The sequence below is a fragment of the Mus musculus genome, chromosome 2, assembly GCF_000001635.26.
Source record: "Mus musculus strain C57BL/6J chromosome 2, GRCm38.p6 C57BL/6J".
Taxonomy (NCBI): Eukaryota; Metazoa; Chordata; class Mammalia; order Rodentia; family Muridae; genus Mus; species Mus musculus.
The window spans coordinates 41,240,233-41,259,611 of record NC_000068.7 but is presented as its reverse complement, the minus strand read 5'-3'; the positions used below and the strand labels follow the sequence as shown (position 1 = coordinate 41,259,611).

The following is a 19,379-nucleotide window of genomic DNA, read 5'->3' as shown; positions in this document are numbered from 1 at the left end:
ATATTGCTACCATGCTTTATTTAACACTGCAGAATATGAAGCACAGATCTGGCAGCTTTGTAGAAGTATTGACTTCTTACTAGCATTAGCTGCACTTTTCTCCTTCCACAAAGCTATGTCTTTATGTTATACCTCAGTCTGGGTCCTCTGATCCAGTACAACCTATTACTTTACAATAAAAATAGCCAAAGTAACTCCCATATAAGCACTTACAGAATTCTTTACATTAATTACCCGGTAGCTATTTCCTGGAGAGTTGATCATCTCATACATTCGCAAACTGTGACTTTTTGAAAGAGATCAGTGGTTGAAACAAAAGTTTAAGTTAGAAATCAAAAATCAAATGTTTCTAAAGCCATATTCAGCCTTCACCATGATGCTGGGACCAGAGAGGATCGTTTCTTTGAGTATCATTTTACTGAGTTTCATTCATCTGACTTCAAGAGAAGAGCAAGAGAAAAAAAATATCATAGGATTTCTTGATGCATGGGCTGGGAAAAGAGAAATTTCCAGAACATTGGTAGCCATAGAAAAGCAGGCTAATTATGGCGCAGCAGAAGTCTTTTGGAGCATGTCGGTCAGGAATCCTCTCCCCTCTGCTTGTCGTGATTCACAGTTCATTATTTCCGAATCCTTAAATGCCAGGTTTAAGTTGTAAGAAATTGACATCCTGACCTTTCTAGCTCATAGGCTTGTGTTCTTATTTCAGCTTACAGAATCCTTTGCTTTATTGCTTCTCCATTTAAATGTGTGACACAATTGACATAAAAATGTATAATCATAACAAAATATCCAATGTATAAGTTAGTTTTGTGTGCCATTAGAGATGGAGGGATATCAGCCTTCAACAGTTTGAGCTGAATAACTTTATTGCTTTTAAATACAAACCAATATTCCAATTAGCTATTGTTGAATTTAATACTAAGAACTGAATGGAATTTTTGAATAGAATTATATTTACAGCAGAATACCTGACAGAAGATTTTAGTTTAACACATAAAGTAAATTTTATGCTTAAAATGTGGTCATGCTATGAATTTTACCCTGTAAGCCTCAAAGAAAGCAGTTTGTCTTGTTAGTAAGTGTTACCCTTCATGGACTTTGGATACAGAAACCAGCTCTGTCTGACCTGACCTGAAAGCCCTGTCTCTCTCTTGGTATGAGAAGGCAACATGTTACCTTGTAAACAGGGGACTCAACCAACAGTCTACTCAGGGATGATGCCTATGAACCACAAGGACCAGCATGTTATGCTAACTCTAAGGGTGCAGTAGTGGCACACATACTTTGGTGGTAACCAACTGATTTTTAATTGGATTTAAGCCCTACTCAACATGCCTAGTACTGAACACCTAGCTACAAGGATCTAGTGAAATCATGGATCTTGAAGAAGACCTTAAAACCATCTTTTACTAAACAAGCATATTCCCTATCTACATGTGTGTGTGTGTGTGTACATAAGAAGTGTAGTGCTCTGCCTTCATCAATAAAACTTCTCTTTAATAATAGACAGACTATTACAGAAACCACAACCAATCTAAATGCAGAGTTGTTTGGGCCAGCCTCAATGGAAACATCTACAATAAAATTCCTGAAACTAAGGCTCGAGAGACATTATAGCAGAGCAGATGGCAAAAAGATTTTAATGGCCAAAGGAATAGGAAATTTTCTTTAAGGTTGTGATTCCTAGGAATGTCAGAGAGGTTATATCCCTGAAGATTGAACAAAACGATTGCCTAAAAGTAACCTGAACAAGAACAATACCAAGATACATGATGATATAGACAGGGAAAGTCCCAAAGGCTTCAACCCTAGGTAAAGAAAGATAGGAAACTAAGGAATGCTGAGAGCAGGAGGAAATAGTTTTCTTTAACACAGAGCATTCCAATTTATAATCCAACACCAAATAGGCAGCCAAAACAAAACAAACAAAACAAAGCATGCACACCAGTAATATTAAACAGACTGAGCATGTAGTATTTTTCTACTTAGGAATGCATATGTTTATTTTAAGTATTCATACACATATAGCAGCAATTAATGAAAAAGAGAACATGAACTTGACAGAGAACAAGGAGAGGGCACATGGAAAAACTTAAGGAAGTAAAGGACATGGGGAAATAATATAAATGTAATCTCAAAAATATTTTTAAATTAATTCAGAGAGCTCTCCTGTAATCTTTGATGTTCTCCAGCCAGAGAATTACACAAATCAACAGTGCAACACCCCAACCAAGATAGTGACTACAATAGTATAGCAGTCTTACTCAGATTTCTTTCATTTTAATATTATTATTTTTATTTTATTTTATTTATTTTTATTTATTCATTCACTTTACTTCCTGCTCACTGCCCCCTCCTGGTCACTCCCTTCCACAACCTTTCTCTCTTCCTCTTCTCCTCTGAGCCAGTCAGTGTGCTCTCCACCTACCCACCAACCTGGCACATCAAGTCTCCGAGGGGCTAGGCACATCCTTTCCCTCTGAGGCTAGACAAGGCATTCCAGTTAGCAAAACACATCCCACATACAGGCAGCAGCTTTTGGGATAGCTCAGTTGAAGTTTTTCGGAAACTGCATGAAGACTGTCTGCTATATATGTGCGGGGAGTTTGGGATGGGTCTCAAGTTAAAACAGTTATTGGTTGACCATTCCCTCAGCCTCTGCTCTATCTCCTATGCCTGTATTTTTTTTTTTTATAGACAGGATAAATTTTGGGTGGAACGTTTTGTGGGTAAGTTGCTGTCCCTTTTTATCCACTGGGGTTCCTGCCTTGCTACAGGAGTGGCCTCTTCAGGTTCCATATCCCAATGCTAAGAGTTACAGCTAAGGTTACCCTCATTGATTCTTGAGTCCCTCCCTTATCCTTGGTCTCTGTCATTTTCTGAAGATGCCCCCACCTCTCCACCCCCTATCACTTGTTTATTTCCATTTGCTCTTATGACTATCTGGGCATCTCTGCTGTCCCTCCCCACACCTGATCCTTGAATCCCCATACTCCCCTCCGCATCCCTCCTCCCATCCAGATCCCTCCATAGATCCACCTCTTATGACTATTTTATTCCCCCTTCTAAGTGAGATTCAAGCTTCCTCACTTGTGCCTTCGTTGTTGTTGTTGTTGTTGTTGTTGTTGTTGTCGTCGTCGTCATCGTCGTCCTTCTTCTTCTTCTTCTTCTTCTTCTTCTTCTTCTTCTTCTTCTTCTTCTTCTTCTTCGAATCAAAAGTCATTTATTGTTAACTTAAAAGCATTTACTGGATTTTTTATTAGATATTCTCTTTATTTATATTTCAAATGTTATCCCCTTCCCTGCCTTGCACTCTGAAAAACCCCTATCCCCTCCCCCTGCTCACCAACCTACCTACTCCTGCTTCCTGGCCCTATACTGGGGCATAGAACCTTCACAGGACCAAGGGCCTCTCCTCCCATTGATGACCGACTAGGCCATCCTCTGCTACATATGCAGCTAGAGCCATGAGTCCCATTATGTGTTTTCTTTGGTTGGTGGTTTCGTCCCAGGGAGCTCTGGGGGTACTGGTTAGTTCATATTGTTGTTCCTTCTATAGGGCTGCAAACCCCTGAAGCTCCTTGGGTGCTTTCTCTAGTACCTTCAGTGGGGACCCTGTGCTCCATCTAATAGATGGCTGTGAGAATCCACATCTATATTTGTCAGGCACTGTGCCTTCCTTCTTGTTTAGCTTATTTGGGTGGAGTGTATCATGGGTATCCTGTATTTTATGGCTAATATCCATTTATAACTACATACCATTAATCATGTCCTTTTGAGACTGGGTTACTTCATTCAGGAGGATATTCTCGAGTTCCATCCATTTGCCTGCAAAACTCATGATGTCTTTGTTTTTAATAGCTGATTAGTATTCCATTGTGTAGATTATCACGTTTGTTTTTTTCATTGTTGTTATTGTTTTGTTTTGTTTTGTTTTATCCATTCTTTAGTTGAGGGACATCTTGGTTGTTTTTAGTCTCTGGCTATTACAAATAAAACTGCTATGATCTTTTACTCAGATTTCTTAATTCTACTGTCTCTTTGTGTGTTCATTCATTGACATCTATACAATGCTATGCTGTGTGTAGATGACTACTCTTTACCTCATCCATTTAAAATCCCATCTACTTCCTTCCTGGCATAGTACCTCTGCTTCTCAATATAGGAATGATGCTTTAAAGTATGGTTATGAAATCTTTTGTTGTTCTTGTTTTCTTTAATTTTCTTTAATCATTTTTTATAGGCCGATTTTATCCCCCTCCTGGTCGACGCTCTGACTGCTCCACATCCCATACCTGCTCCCCACTGCTCCATCTCCACGAGGGTGCCCCCCACTTCCCCCCAGACCTCCCTACACCCTGGGGCCTCCAGTCTCTTGAGGGTTAGGTGCATCTTCTTTGACTGAACCCAGACCAGGAAGCCCTCTTCTATATATGTGTCGGAGGCCTCATATCAGCTGGTGTATGCTGCCTGGTTTGTGGCCCCATGTCTAAGAGATCTGGGGATCCAAGTTAGTTGAGACTGCTGATCCTCCTACAGGGTCGCCTTCCTCTTCATCTTCTTCCAGCATTTTGCTAATTTAACCACAAGGGTCTGTCCATTGGTTGGGTGTGAATATCTGCATCTGACTCTTTCAGCTTCTTGTTGGGTCTTTTTGAGAGTAGTCATGTTAGGCCCACTTTTTTGTGGGCTCTCCATAGCCTCAGTAATAGTGTCAGGCCTTGGGGCCTCCCCTTATGCTGGATCCCAATTTGGACCTGTTGCTGGACCTCTTTTTTGTCAGGATCTTCTCCATTTTTGTCTCTTCAGTTCTTTCAGACAGAGACAATTTTGGGTCAGAGTTTTTGACTGTGGATGGCAACCCCATCCCTCACTTGATGTACTGTCTTTCTGCTGGAGATGGGCTCTACAAGTTCCCTCTCCCCACTGTAGAGCATTTCATCTAAGTTCTGAGAGTCTCTCACCTCCCAAGTCACTGGTACATTGTAGAGGGTCTTCCCACCTACGACCTCCTGAGATTGCCTGTTTTCATTCTTTCTGCGCAGGGGACCTCCTGGAATGCCTTCAATATGCGATGTTTTCAGGGGAGCAGAGTAGCTGACCAGTCATGAAATCTTTTGAGACAGGATTTCCATTGCAGATTTCTTTCTGAAGAGTCCTTGCCATTGTTTCATGTGTCACAACAGTTTGTTCTTTGTTTTGTCTGTGTAGTGTTCCATAACCTTAAGGTACATGCAGTGGTTACAGTTCTGAGAGTTATAATTAAATTACTATAAATATTCAAGTACCAGCTTTTATTTGTGAGGATTTGTTATTTTTCTGATAGAAATTTCCAAGTGTCGAATTGTTGAGTCCTTTGGAGAGAATTGACTTGGGTTTTGTGTATTTGTTCCTTCTTATGTGTGAATGTATGGAGTATGTTGGTATTTGTAGGTGCATGTGAGTGAATGGGTGTGTGTATGTGAAGGCTTAAAGCTAACACTGCTTATCTTCTTGGATCACTCTTCACTTCATTCACTCTGATACTATTTCTTCATGACAGGGCTTGGCTTATAGGAGTCAGTCACTTCTGCCCTGCTTCACCTGAGGTCTTAGGAGCATAAATCCTGTTCTCATGCTGGTTTGGGACAGAGCTTTTGTCACTTAGCATTTGCTCATCCTGTACTTGGTTAGAAAGCTACTCCTGATGGTTTTCCACAGTGGCTTACTCCCAGCTATCCTGTTAGTGATTAGTTCTTAACTTCCTCAATAACTTTTAGTTCAGTCATTCTGATAGATGGGTAGTATTACTCATTATAATATGGATTGGAATTTTTTTATGCCACTGAACATCTTCTCAGGTGCCCACTTGCCATCTGTGTATTATCGGCTATTTGAGTTTGAGTATGTTTTCTTGGTATTTAACCTGTTGAGTTCCATACTTATGTTGTTGATAGTTGTCTATTGTTGACTATGAGGGTTACAAATGCTACAGAACTAAGTATGGCATCTACCACATTTCATAATGCAAAGTTGTATAACTTTTTGCTTTATAATTGAAAATTGTGCATAGTTATGTAGATCAATCTTTGTTTTGTTTTTTGTTGTTGTTGTTGTTGTTGTTGTTGTGTTTGATACAGGGGACTGGACAGGCTTTGAACATAATTCTTCTCCCTCATATTTCTGAGAACTGCGATTGTATGCATTTGCTAGCATGCCCAATAAGGTCAACCTATTTGTAATAATTAATTCATCTAAATTTAGCAGAAATTACCAGCGAGATGGGTTCAAGGTTTCAACAGAACTTAGCTTTAAGTGTATATAAGGAAGCATGCATATAGTAAATACCTGTCATTTATTGAGAGCTCTCTATGCATTATGCTCCATCATCATGTATATGCAGTAAGTGTGTGTGTGTGTGTGTGTGTGTGTGTGTGTGTGTGTTTGCGTGAATGTTATTATGTGAGGGAGTATGGAGTATATTATTCTTCAGAAACTGACACCTAGCTTTTGATACAAAGTCTCTCATTGGAGCTTGCAGCCCATAAATTATACTTGACTAGCTGGCTAGCAAGCATCAATTCACAACAATCTGCTTGTCTTCACTATCCCAGCCATGAGATTACAAGCATGTTCCACAAAACCTGGCTTTTCAAATGGGTTCTGGGGGTGGTCCAGATCGTTCCTCTCATGTGACTAGCAATGTACCTGTCAAGCAATATCCCTGCCCGATGTGTCATATGATTACTAACTGACCCTGGGGAAATATTTTTATTCTAGGAACACCGCTGAATAATTGTTCTTATACTGTGATCACATAAGAGAGAACGGAGTTGTTCAATAGGGAGAATCCTTGGATTTTAAGAGTGCATTCATTAAACTTAGCATCTAAAGTCTTCCCAGGAGGTGCAAGGTAATCCATGAAGATGTTGTGGACAGACGGGTAGGATTGTGTTGCTGCCACAATGTCAGCATGCCAGCTAGCAGAGTTAAGGGCTAATAACTAGACATCTGAATTTTTGGTCATATCTGGGTTCCAGTGCTTTTTAATAATGTTACAGAAAAAGATAACTCATAATCAGAGAGGAGAGCTTTGATGTGAAATTTGATATATGATAGAAAATGTTAGGTAAATTTTTATCTCTCTAAAGTCTTATCATTCTTTATATGCTGATTTAATTTTGTGACTTTTAAAGGGAAGATACACAAAACACATAAAATGAACTACATAGTTGTAATTGTTACATTACTTAAAAACACATTATTAATGATAAAAGAAATAAATAGTTAAATATTTTGTTTAAAAGTATTACAACATTTTTATGTATCAATATATGTATTATGCCAGGTATTTGAGAATTACATTAGTTTGGCAAGTTATATTCTTTCAGAAAATTAATATGGCATACATATTGAAAATTATTAAGTAAATAATACATAAAGAAAATTTTTGCAATACATTAAAAGATGTGAGAATCAAGACATAGATACCAATTCAACTTTTATATTACTAAGAGGGATAAAGAAAGCTAAATATTTTGTTTTTTACATTTTTCAAGTTAAATGATGATTTTTCCATACTTTCTATATTTCCTTGCTTTATTTAGATTTTTCAGATAACCATACCATTATGATATTAATGAATACTTTATAGAAAACTACAATTAAATTGGTAGCTTTTAAGAGAGTCTCTTAATATTTTTACACAGTTTATTATTTAAATATCATAAATATAAACATACATCACTGGGCAATTTTTTGAGTAGCTTCCTTAAGTTAGTTACAAGATATATTTATCTGTAAAGATGTTAAAATTCCAGTCAACACATCTGCGTACCTTCTAGGGTAGCATAATTTTGATATATACATTGCAGGAGAGTTTTGTAAACATTTTCATATTTGACCTATTTTTTCATTGCAATTTATTTCCCTTCCTGGTACCACTGACTATTTTTTATTCCATTAAATGGCTACTACTTCACTGTTTAGTTATTTATCCTTTGAAGTAGTGGCAAAACATATGATATGTTCAAAAATTTTTAGTAAATACATATGTTAATTTAATTTTCAAGGTTGCTAGACCATCCATGTTTACTGTTGACGACTAAAAACTTATGCATATATCCCTTAAAGAAAGCGCAGAATAGAAAAACATCTGAAGGACATGAATAAAAGTGTTCAAGACCTGATAAAGGAAACAAAAGCAATAAAGAAAACACAAACTGGGGAAATTCTGGAAATGGAAAAATCTAGATAAATAAACAAAAACTACAGCCCCAAGCATCACCAACAGAATACAAGAGATGGAAGAGAGAATCTCAGACATTGGAGATAAAAAAAAAAAAAGATAGATACATCAATCAAAGAAAATGTTAAGTCTAAAAACTTCCTGGCACAAAACATTTAGGAAATCTGGGACACTATGAAAAAAACCAAACCTAAGAGTATTAGGACTAGAAAAAAGAGAAGACTCCCCATTCAAATGCCCGGAAAATATTATTAACAAAATCATAGAAGAAACATTTCCTAGCCTAAAGAAGAACATGCTTACAAAGGTACAAGAAGCTTACAGAAACCTTAATAGATTTGACTAGAAAAGAAAGTCCCTCCTTCCATGTGAAACTCAAAACACTAAATGTATAGAACAAAATATGAATATTAAATGTTTAAGGAAAAAGGACAAGTAATATATAAAACCAGACCTATTAGAATTACTCCCAGCTTCTCAATAGAGACTCTAAACTATAAACGTATCTTTTCTTCACCAAATATAACTTTTATCTTGGAGGCTTGAATATGCTTGGCCTTTTTAATTCTTTCTGAATTCTGGCTTGCTGGCTTAACTTAGCTGTTCTGACTCAAACTCCTCCCCAAGCTTACTTATTTAAACTGATTTCTCTTGGCTTCTTACTGAATTGCTCTGTTTGGCCACAAACTAACTGGTTATCTGTTCTAATATTCTGTTATCTTTTGCATTCTCTGGCTTGTTCTGTCTTCAATTACAACCTATGTCATAAAATTGTCCCAGTAAAACTGCCTTCTTTCACATTGATTACATAAACTCAACATAACTGAACCTAAGTACAAGAATTCAACTGACCTCAACTGCATTCAACTAAATGCAAGGCGCTCAACAGAATTCAACTCCACTGTCACCCAGCACTGCTATTAAGTAGCCTCTCTTTCCTGTCTGTTCTCATGAGAGTTGGTTGTATCCTATCTTTGACTCATTCTCTCAAGTCTTGATCTCATTCATTACTTTATCTGCCACTAAATTAGTTTTCACTTTCAAACATGGCTGCAACTATTTTTACCTTCATTGTTTGAAATTAAAGGGCATGTTTGTATTCCAGCTAGAGGGATTAAAGGCAAGTGGGATGGTTTTATTGAAGCAGGACCAAACAGACCTATCTTTGAATTTGATCCCTTTGCAGAGCAGCCATGTTGCTGGATTAAATTTCCTCCACTCTAAAAGCTAGAAGGGATTCAACAGATGTCTTGCAGACTCTAAGACCACAAATGCCAACCCAGAGTACTATACCCAGCAAAATTTTCAGTCACTATGAGTCAAGAAAAATAGAGATTTCATGATAAAATCAAATTTAAACAGTTTCTATCCACAAGTCCAGCCTTACAAAAGGTATCAGAAGAAAAACTCCAACACAAAAAGGTTACATACATGAAAGTGCAGGTAATAAATAATCTCATGATCATAAACATGCATATCAATAAGTCACAAGTGTTTCTAAGCATACTTACATCAGTATTAGTAAAACAGACTTTACTAATTTCATTTCAAATTAATTGATTATTGTTTGTCTATGCACAATATATATGCAAGGAACAACGGTTCATACTGTGTCTCCACTGTGGAGGTCAGAGGTCTTTATGGAGTCAATTCCTCTTTTTACCTTTTTGTACATCCCAAAATCTGATTATCAGTCATACAAGAAAAGAACCCTTACAGGCTGAGTTGTCTTTTCAACTCTTTCCAAATGTCTTAAATTCATAGCAGAACTTATAAAGGATTTAAATTCAGTCAACACAGAAGTAAATTCTATTTTCTAAATATGAAAATGAACACAATCAACAATATTCACACATTGAACAAATATACTTAACTACTTAACAAGAAGGAAGATGTAAGGATTATCTCAGTGGCATTTATGATATAGATAGATACATAGATAGATAGATATATAGATAGGTAGGTAGATAGATAGATAGATAGATAGATAGATAGATAGATAGATAGATAGACTTGTATGAATTTGAAAGCCACTAATCTGAAAATATTCAGGTGCCAAGAGATGTGTAAAAATTTAAGCCATGTTAAGTAAACATAGAGTGAATCACTTCTTTTCCTCCTATTTTTCATATAGTTTGGGAAAAAGTAATATATATTTTTAAAATTTCATTGCTTTAAACATTGTGGTCCACACTTTTAGTATTGTGAGTATGTATGAGTACAAATTGGGGTGTGAATGCATATACAATTTTTTTGTAGATGTGTCTGAGTCCAAAAGTCCATCATAGGTATAGACCTCATGTTTATTGTCCCAAGATCTCTCACTTGTCTATAGCTGACCATATAGTATAGACTGGCCATATATCAACCATTCCTTGCTTTCATGTTACTGGGATTATAAGTAAATATTACTACCCTGGTCTCTTTACCTCTGTTCTGGTTATTACATTGAGGTCCCTCTGCCTGGACCAGCCTCAGGGCTGGAGAGATGTCTCGGTCATTAAAGGCTAGGCTCACAACCAAGAAAGTTAGCTGGGTGGGATCTTGTCTTGCCTCCATCACTCCCCTAAGTCTCTTTATCTCCTTACCTAGTATCTTTATGACAAGCTGAGTCACAGTGCAGCTGCATCTGTTCCTTTAGATCTGTGAAGATCCTTATAGGATATTGTATCCTTATATTTTGCATAGTTGAGAAACTATATATATATACATATATGATATCCTGAAGGTCACAGCTTTCTACCATTTTGCTGAGAAATAGACATGCCCTTGCTTGCCATACTCATCTGTTTCTGATTATCATGAAGTCATTAACCTTGGCAGAAAGGATATTCCTCGAAGGAGGAACACAAAAATATGTACATTATTATAAAAACAAGCCTATGCCCACGCAACCATGACATGCTGGCTCCTTTACAGGACAGGAAGCATGTCATGCTGCCCCTTACACATGGCTAAGCAGGACTTAAGTTCTCAAACTTGGATGACACCAACTTTAGTTACTGAGTTATCTTTCTTACCCCATCTCCCTGGCCTCCACTTTTAATCTCACTATTTAAAAGACCTGGGCAAATGGTTTCAAGTTTGCAGTTTTTCTGGGATGCATAACAAGACCTTTTCAAAACAAAATTAGTCAGTCAGTTTGTAGTGCTGAGAGAGTACCTTAGGGTAGACCACTTGCTCAACAGGTATACATTTATAATTCAGTCTGAGCTAGTACAAATTAAATAAACACATGTGTAATTAATAATGAATTATTCATGTGTGAGTATGCCTCAATGTCAGGGAAAAAACCTTTTAGGCACATTACAGTTTATAAAATATATTTACTTAAATGTGATTTTCTGTTAACAGATGATCTTTTCTGCATACCGTAATATCAGCTGATAGTGACAGAGTCCCTTTTCTGTGTTCATGTACTGTCCAGGAGCAGAGATTGAATAATATACACTAGAATTCAGTGGCCTAACTGTCACTTCATTTTCTGCTGAATTCCACATTATACATTACCTATTAGCGAGACTGCCAAATATGCAGTAGCTGAGAAAGTGGTTCAGTAATTGTGGGTTAATTTGGAGTCACTCATGTTCAATAAGAAAGCTCACTCTCTTTCCAAAAAGAAGATTAAAGAAACTTAAACAAATACACTCTCTAAGAAAGGCTAGACAGCACTATTGATCTCAATATTCGAGGTGAAAGAAAATAATAGATTTGTCTATCAACACTAGACTAAAACTAATAGTGTAGATGCAATCCTTTTACGACTAGTGGAGATGGCTCACAAATCTGACTCTGATATTTTGCAGCTAAAGCCAAGACAGAAATATGATCAGTTAAAATTTTATATTTCCAATATATAGCTTTTTCTGGCACATGGCCCTGAAAGAAATGTGTCCCATGGGTACATAGATAAAGAGGTCACAATATGATGTACTGCCTTCAGATACTACATCTCAGGAAGCCTAACCGAGGCTTTCCTGTGTATACTTGGAACAGTTCTCTCCTTCAACCTAAGGGCAAAATGCCAAAACCAAGTTCTACTGAGAGTTCTTGAGGGCAGAAGCAGTCATCAAAAATGCAGCTCCCTACTGACTTGGCTTGATTTTCAGATACAATTTAGAATTCTCATGGACATAGACAAACTGCACATTTTAGAAAGGAATTCTCTGTTAATGTGCATGTTTATTTGTTTCTTTATATTACTTTAACATCATTAGACAGAAATGTAAGTAGAAGACAAATGTTGCCTACTCTGAAAATTTGGTCATATTACTGTATTTCTACTAGACAAGGAATATCCAGGTGGCATAAAACAGGTATAAGAGCCATGCTGACTGAATTAAACAAAATGAAGGGGAAGATTTTTGTCTTAAACTATCATACCTGACTATTTATTTATTTATATCATCATCATTATTATATTATTTGTTGTTGTTCTGACTAACTTTATTAGTAGTTAAAATAAATTACCTGATGTGGCCAACAGGAATAATGTCTAAAATCTATATCTCCACAATGCCCGTTTTATTGCATTGTGATTTTGCTAATGAACCTTTCCTGCTTCTCCTGAAACAAAGACCGTCCACAGGTGAAAGACTATGCAGGTGAGCTGAGTGGTTCTTGGTGAGTGGAATGGTACTTATACCTTATTGCCTCTCTGACCTTTGACTCACTGTCCCAGTGAAATCTCATCCTCTTGTTCACTTGAACTCTTGTCAGCTCCTTCTACCTTCACCTCTCTCTCTCTCTCTCTCTCTCTCTCTCTCTCTCTCTCTCTCTCTCTCTCTCTCTCTCTCTCCTTTCCCCTTGTTCCTCTTTCTGTTGTTTGTTTGCTTTGGAAGGCCTCTGTTTTGTTCATACTCTTGTTGAATCTCAGGAACAGTTTGTGCCACATCTAAACATCTGCCTGTAAGCTTCTCCACAGTGAGTTCGGTTGCCAACTTGAATGCACAGAGACACTGTTTCTCTGTCAACTGTGATTGTGTGGAACACACAGCAATTACATATATCTGTGTAGAGAACACAGCTATCTTAGCTTTGTGGGTATTAGTTTCCTTATCTGTAAAATGGAGCTGCTATTTCTTTCAATACTGTGAAGTTGCCAATAAAAGTCTAAATTCCCTCAGCTAGATAAGACAGCATGTATCTAACTTCCTTTTAGCAAGGTCTTTGGTTTTTATAAAACCAAAATGTGAACTTTTGACCTAGTTTCCACTCCAATCAAGAGATGGTAAGTGAATATTGCAGTTTGACTGACTGTTACTGTGTTTAAGTTGTTTAATTTAATTACAGGTCTATCGATAGACTATGTGGAGAATAAGCTTTATTGGATCAGTTCTGGAAATGGAACCATAAACCGATGCAACCTAGATGGTGGTAATTTAGAAGTAATAGAGTCAATGAAGGAAGAATTAACAAAAGCTACAGCCTTAACCATCATGGGTAAGTGCAGTGATTCTGCGGTGAGGCTGAATCATATTGATTAGGAGTTGATTAATTATTACCTATTAAAATCCTAGTAAAGCTTCTGTGCCATTAGCACCACAGAGACATTCAGGCTGAGCATCTCTGTAGTTTCTTAAACTGTTTTTTAACCTTAGAAAACAAACTTTTATGATTATCCAGATTAGACACTTAGTGCTAGATTATCGCTTCTCAGTTTTGTGCAGATTTTACACCTGTATGACTTTTCCTGGGCTCTGTTTTGGATCTAAGGTATAAGGCTTGCATGTTTTCCAGGGCAGTCAAAACTGACATGTTTTTCAAGAATGGTCATGGTAATAGTGTCATATGACCAATGATGGGGATCACTCTCTCCACCCTGAAGTCTTTCATCTTATATGCTTTCAGTAAAACAAATAATTAACTCCAAGTTTTTCTTTTTAAAGAGCACTTCATGTAAGCTGTAACCTGTAAGATGTGGTCTATAAAGAAGTGTTGTTTGGCAAGGACTTTTTTGTCTAGTGAAGGACCTTTGTGGTCAACCTACAAGACTGATTGTCCCATGTAGTTTATCAATGGTTGTGTTTTCTTACAAGAAATGAGAAATACGATTCATATTGTAGTTCCAAACACCACAATATGTCAAGGAACATAGTGTAGCCTTACACCATTCAAAGAAATTCATCCTGAATATGGATTGTTTTAAGTTTGCATAGTTAGTGAATAGGGCCTTAAAATTGTAAAAATTCTACTTTCTATAGTATTTCTATCTTTCACCTGTTCATAAATAATTCATAATATAAGGTGGGTTTTTTGTTTTGTTTCGGTAATGATTTTTTATGAGTGCATGACAAAGTGATAGGATATAATTTACTTATGTTTAAATATTTTCAAATTTCTTTTCTATGCAACCACTATGTTTTAATAGTGTTATTTCCTGTCATAAAAACTGCATGAGTAAAAGCCAGATGTGATGTACATCTATTTCCCAGAATGTAGAATGCTGAGGAAGACGCTGACTTCCACCCTAGCCTGGGTCACATAGTGAGTTTGAGAAGAGCAAGTGCTACCTACCTAGTGAATTTGAACTAGACTGTGCTATAATGAAAATTCCTCTCACACAAAAAGGACTAAATGACAATTTGTGAAAATTTAAATACAGAAATTATTTAAAACACAATGGGGTCTCCCTTTCTTGTAAAGAGGGCAAAAGGAAATTCTTTTTAATTGTCATTGAATGATGTAATATATATATGTATATATATATATATATATATATATATATATATATAAAATGTGTGTGTGTGTGCATGCATTACAAAACTATAGGAATGTCTATTTGAAAGTGATGATTTCTGCATAAATGTCAAATGAAGATCTCAGGTATCGCTAGCTATATATGCTGGTCTTTTGAAGAAGATCCTGCAGGTGTACAGACAGGAAAGCAAAACCATGAAAAGATGACAATAAGAATCTCTTCAGATTGGTTTTGTCAACCTAAATCAGATATCAGGAACCCTAATGTCAAACAGTTCATTGTCAGCATATTAAAAATCAAAACAAAACAACAACAAAAAAGCCCACTATACTATGCAAAGGGTTTTCCAAGCAACAAGCAGTCAAATTCTAGGTGCACAGTAAAACTTAACATGTGACTACATAGAAACTCCTTTACAAAGTACATGTGCTCATGAGTGTGAGTTGTATAGCTAAAAGGCCTAAAATATAGTGCAGTTCCTGTCCAAGGTAGCATAGAGGTCAGCAGGCTATAAAGTATTGTGACAGTTCCCCTAAGGGTGGATAAAGATCATGGGAAGGAAGAGTCTAGGATAATCACTTTGGGGAATTTGGGTGAGGTCTCACTCTATAGTGAAAGGTAGGTGAGGTTTGCCTTAGCAAAGAGCAAAAAAGTCACCAGGTCATTAACAAAATCCACTTCCAGATTTCTGGGCAGGAAAACAAGTATTTTATCTCCTCCATTGAGAAAAGGACTTTCTGTATTTAATGTTCCTGGTTTCACTAGTGATCTGAGGGCAGCAGGATCTTTCACAGCTGCCATTGCGATAGAATCCTCCTGGTTTCGGTGGCTTGGTGGCTTTCTTCTGATGTCATTCTTTACTTTTCTTTTTGTTAGTTCTCTTTTTTCTCAATTATTTCTTGAACGTGAAACTTTCAAAAATATTTTTTCTCAAGGCAAGGCATTTATACCTATAAGCAAAGAATTCTCCTTAAAAAAAAATTCACTAGTTTGTTATTTCCTGGCATTTGGAGATTTTCTGTAACCTTTATATGTGCTATCAGTCAACTTTAGTGTTCTTTTCATACGATGACTAATATAAACAACTTAAAGTAATTAGTTCTTACTTGTGCTCTTAGTTTCAAGGTTTTACTTTATTGGGGCCGGCTACATTGATTCTAGACTGGTACTGGCAATAATCACCTCGTGGCAGAAAGAAACAACAACGGAATGGCAGCAGGGCCAAAACAGCTCCAAACAACATGGCACCCGTGAACAACCTGCTTGAGCCAGGGGAATGATTCACTATCTCTTTCTGAGCTATTCAGATTGTGATTCATTATGTGAGAGTTCTCAAGATCCAATTCTCTCCGGAAAAGCCAGGACAGAAATGCCCAAAACCTGTGCTAAACTAATCTTCTAGGTATTTAAGTCATTCAGTTTGCTAAGAACACTAAGTCAAAGAGTTCAGTATTGGCATTATTATTTTTTATGTATGAACAGACACACAGACATGTAACAGACATGCACATACCCAAACATATACACAGACATACTCAAATCACATATACACATACAAAAACACATACCTGAATGACACCCAGATTGATAAGAAAACTACCTCACACATTTCAGGATTGATGTTGTTCTCCATGTGTTTGAAAATACACACACACACAGCCTTATCCAATGGCTTTTGTTATAGTTGAAATTAAAAGGTGTTCTTTGGGATAATTTTGTTTGCTTGCCTTTGTGAGACAATGTCTCTGTCAAGATTGACCTCCAACTCACTATGATGTTGGGTTCTTGATTCTCCTCCATCTGTGCCCCACATTCTAGCATAGCAAGTGTCCTGTGCTCTGGGTTCTACAGAATAGGTCTGTAACATGATATATATGACTCAGCAGTGTTGAAGCAACAGTAACATGCTCTTTCACATGTGCTTCTGCATATGTTAAACCTCAAGGAAAGTCAAATAGAAAATTCAGAGAGTCTCAGAATAAACATTCACATTGTTCTCAAAATTTAATTCCTGAATAATTTATAAAATTAAGCAAAATTACCAAACAGTATTTAGGAAACCAACAAGTGAGAGGAAATGTTAAAAAAAAAAGTCGTAACACTGCAAAAAAATTGACTTTTTTCTACTCCCCCAAGAAGTATTTATACTATATATTACATATGACATAGTAACATGTATTGTACTATATAAACCATGACCCCTTTATTAAATTAAAGATTTTTTTAGCTTCCACTTCTTTTACTGATACTATTGACTCTTTTCTGAGTAGTAATCCAATGTAAAACATTCAGAACTTGGTACTGTGGATGCAATCTCAAAACACAGAAAATGGTTCTAGTTGGCAAAATGGGGGTTAATAGTTTTGTTCCCTGATGTGGAATATATGTTTGGATGAACAAAAGCCCTAATTATGTCAGCACTATAGATCCTCTCAGGAGTTAGTAAAAACTGAAATCCTTTAACAAATGAATGGTTGCATATGTATGTACCTCCCCGATCCTATAGCTTGATTATGATCAGTTGAACAAGACCAATTAGTATAGCGATGAGCAGCATACTAACCACTTATAGCAGTCCATGTTCTAAAATGTAAAGATATAACTAAACAGAAGTAGGGTGGGAATATCTAGTTTCCCAGCAAGCTCTGGTCTCACACTCTGGCCAAGCTTCTTCTACTTCCTCGGAGCCTGTAGTCTTTCAGTTTAAGAAAGAAAAGAGCAATGACAAGGACTTCTGCCTACTGAGGATGAGAGTGGTCGCCATAAGAAAGAGAGGAAAAAAAATTGAAGAAGTGGCGTTCTCTGTGGTCCCTCCTCTATTAGTTAAAGTGTAGAAAACAGAAAAATTTTCAGAGTGATACTGAAATTGCATATCCTGGAAACAAAGATGCTGTCTTTCTACAAAGAGACACATGTACACAAGCTTACCTAGCTCTTCAGCATGCAAGAGACAGTAAATAACTGGTGTTGGTTTTTAACTAAATTTAAAAGTTGTTCTCAAACTGAAATAAAAATGACTTCATGCTGTATTTTACCAATTTTAGAATTTCACACCTACAAACTGTAACCACTGGGGTTTCTCACTTTAACTTAGAACAATGTACATAAATAAACTAGAGAGAAATCGGAAATATTGAATGTCTGGTACTGACCAGATCAGTACAGCGTCACTATAGGATAGGGCTGCAAATGTGACAGATATCAAAATTTAGACAAAGTTTTCAAGCATTTTCACCAATGGTTTCATGTTTTTCTTTATAAGAAGTAGAGACTAAGACTGGTTGGAAGGCCTAGTTGCTAAACTTCTTGTCCTATAAGCATGAGGACCAAGTAATAGGCCTCAAATAACACGCTGGGCATCGTGGCCTTAGCTTGTAATACAGGGAGGGGAGCCAAAGAGATTCCTGGCACTTGCTTGTAAGCCAACCTAATCTATGTGATGGGCACCAGATCAGTGAGAGACACTGTTTCAGAAAATGTGGATAGATCTGGGGGAATATACTTGAAGTTGACCTCTGGCCTCCATGTGCACATACATAAGTGTGGAAGTGCATATGTGCCATGCAAACACACACACACACACACAAACACACATATTGTAATGAACAGTAATTGTGATGAACTGTAATTTCTCTGTGAGTGCCAACAAGATTCACTGACTCCATTTTAATAAACAGAATGGGGCAGAAGCACAGACTTATGACCCTGAGCCAAGGGTAAACTGTATGAGGCTTTTATTTGCCCTCTCTCTTGGAGTTCTTACTTTGACAAAGACAGGCCACCAGTTATTGAAATACCTAACAAATTTTGTGGAGAAGAATGCACAGGTAGAAACAGATGTTCAGCCACAGCTATGTCTGTTATCCATCGTTGAAGGACAGAGCTCTAGACTGGTCAGAAACTCCGTAGTACAAACCAGCAGCTTTAAGACAGCCTCAAAAGGAATCTGCAAACCAGAACCTTCCATAGAGTTGTTTCCAAATCCCTGATCCAAGAGATCATATAAGATCAGAAGCATTTACTGTGTTAAGTTGCTAATATTTAAGAAAATTTGTTACACATCAGTTGATTAACTCATTTGTATATTACTCTGTCCAGAGCATTAATTTCATTGTGAACAGATTGAAATGCCTAATGAAATCAGACTTAGGCAAGAGCAAATATCCCATGTAAGATCACATACTTCTCTAATTACTTTTATCATAAGAAATATTAACCCTTTGTAGCAGACATTTCCATTTTAAAAGTGAATAGTGTTGTGTCCGGCCAGCGGCTCACATGTCTGGTTTTTAGTCTGGAAAGGCATCTTGGAAACCTGGAAGAGAAGAGGGAGCTAGGCAGGCGAGAGAAAGATGTAGCTAAGACAAAATTCTGATCAAAGCTCAATTTTACTAATTCGACACTCAGTTATGAAGGAGGTGAAGGGGCTAATTCCCACCAAATAATCCT

The 19,379-nt window shown here is 36.9% G+C and overlaps 1 protein-coding gene across 10 annotated transcripts in view; it reads left to right on the top strand.

The window, feature by feature from the left end:
- The window catches only part of Lrp1b (low density lipoprotein-related protein 1B), a 2,058,309-nt gene that overhangs the window by 1,393,987 nt on the left and 644,943 nt on the right, over window positions 1–19,379 (top strand). For all 10 annotated transcript variants that reach the window (XR_374143.4, XR_374144.4, XM_006498463.4 and 7 more), the window contains exon 32: window positions 13,523–13,672. Coding sequence is in view for 8 of the 10 variants with exons in the window: in XM_006498463.4 (XP_006498526.1) it covers window positions 13,523–13,672 (150 nt within the window). In the remaining 2 variants the exon portion in view is untranslated. The remainder of the gene's footprint in view (window positions 1–13,522; window positions 13,673–19,379) is intronic.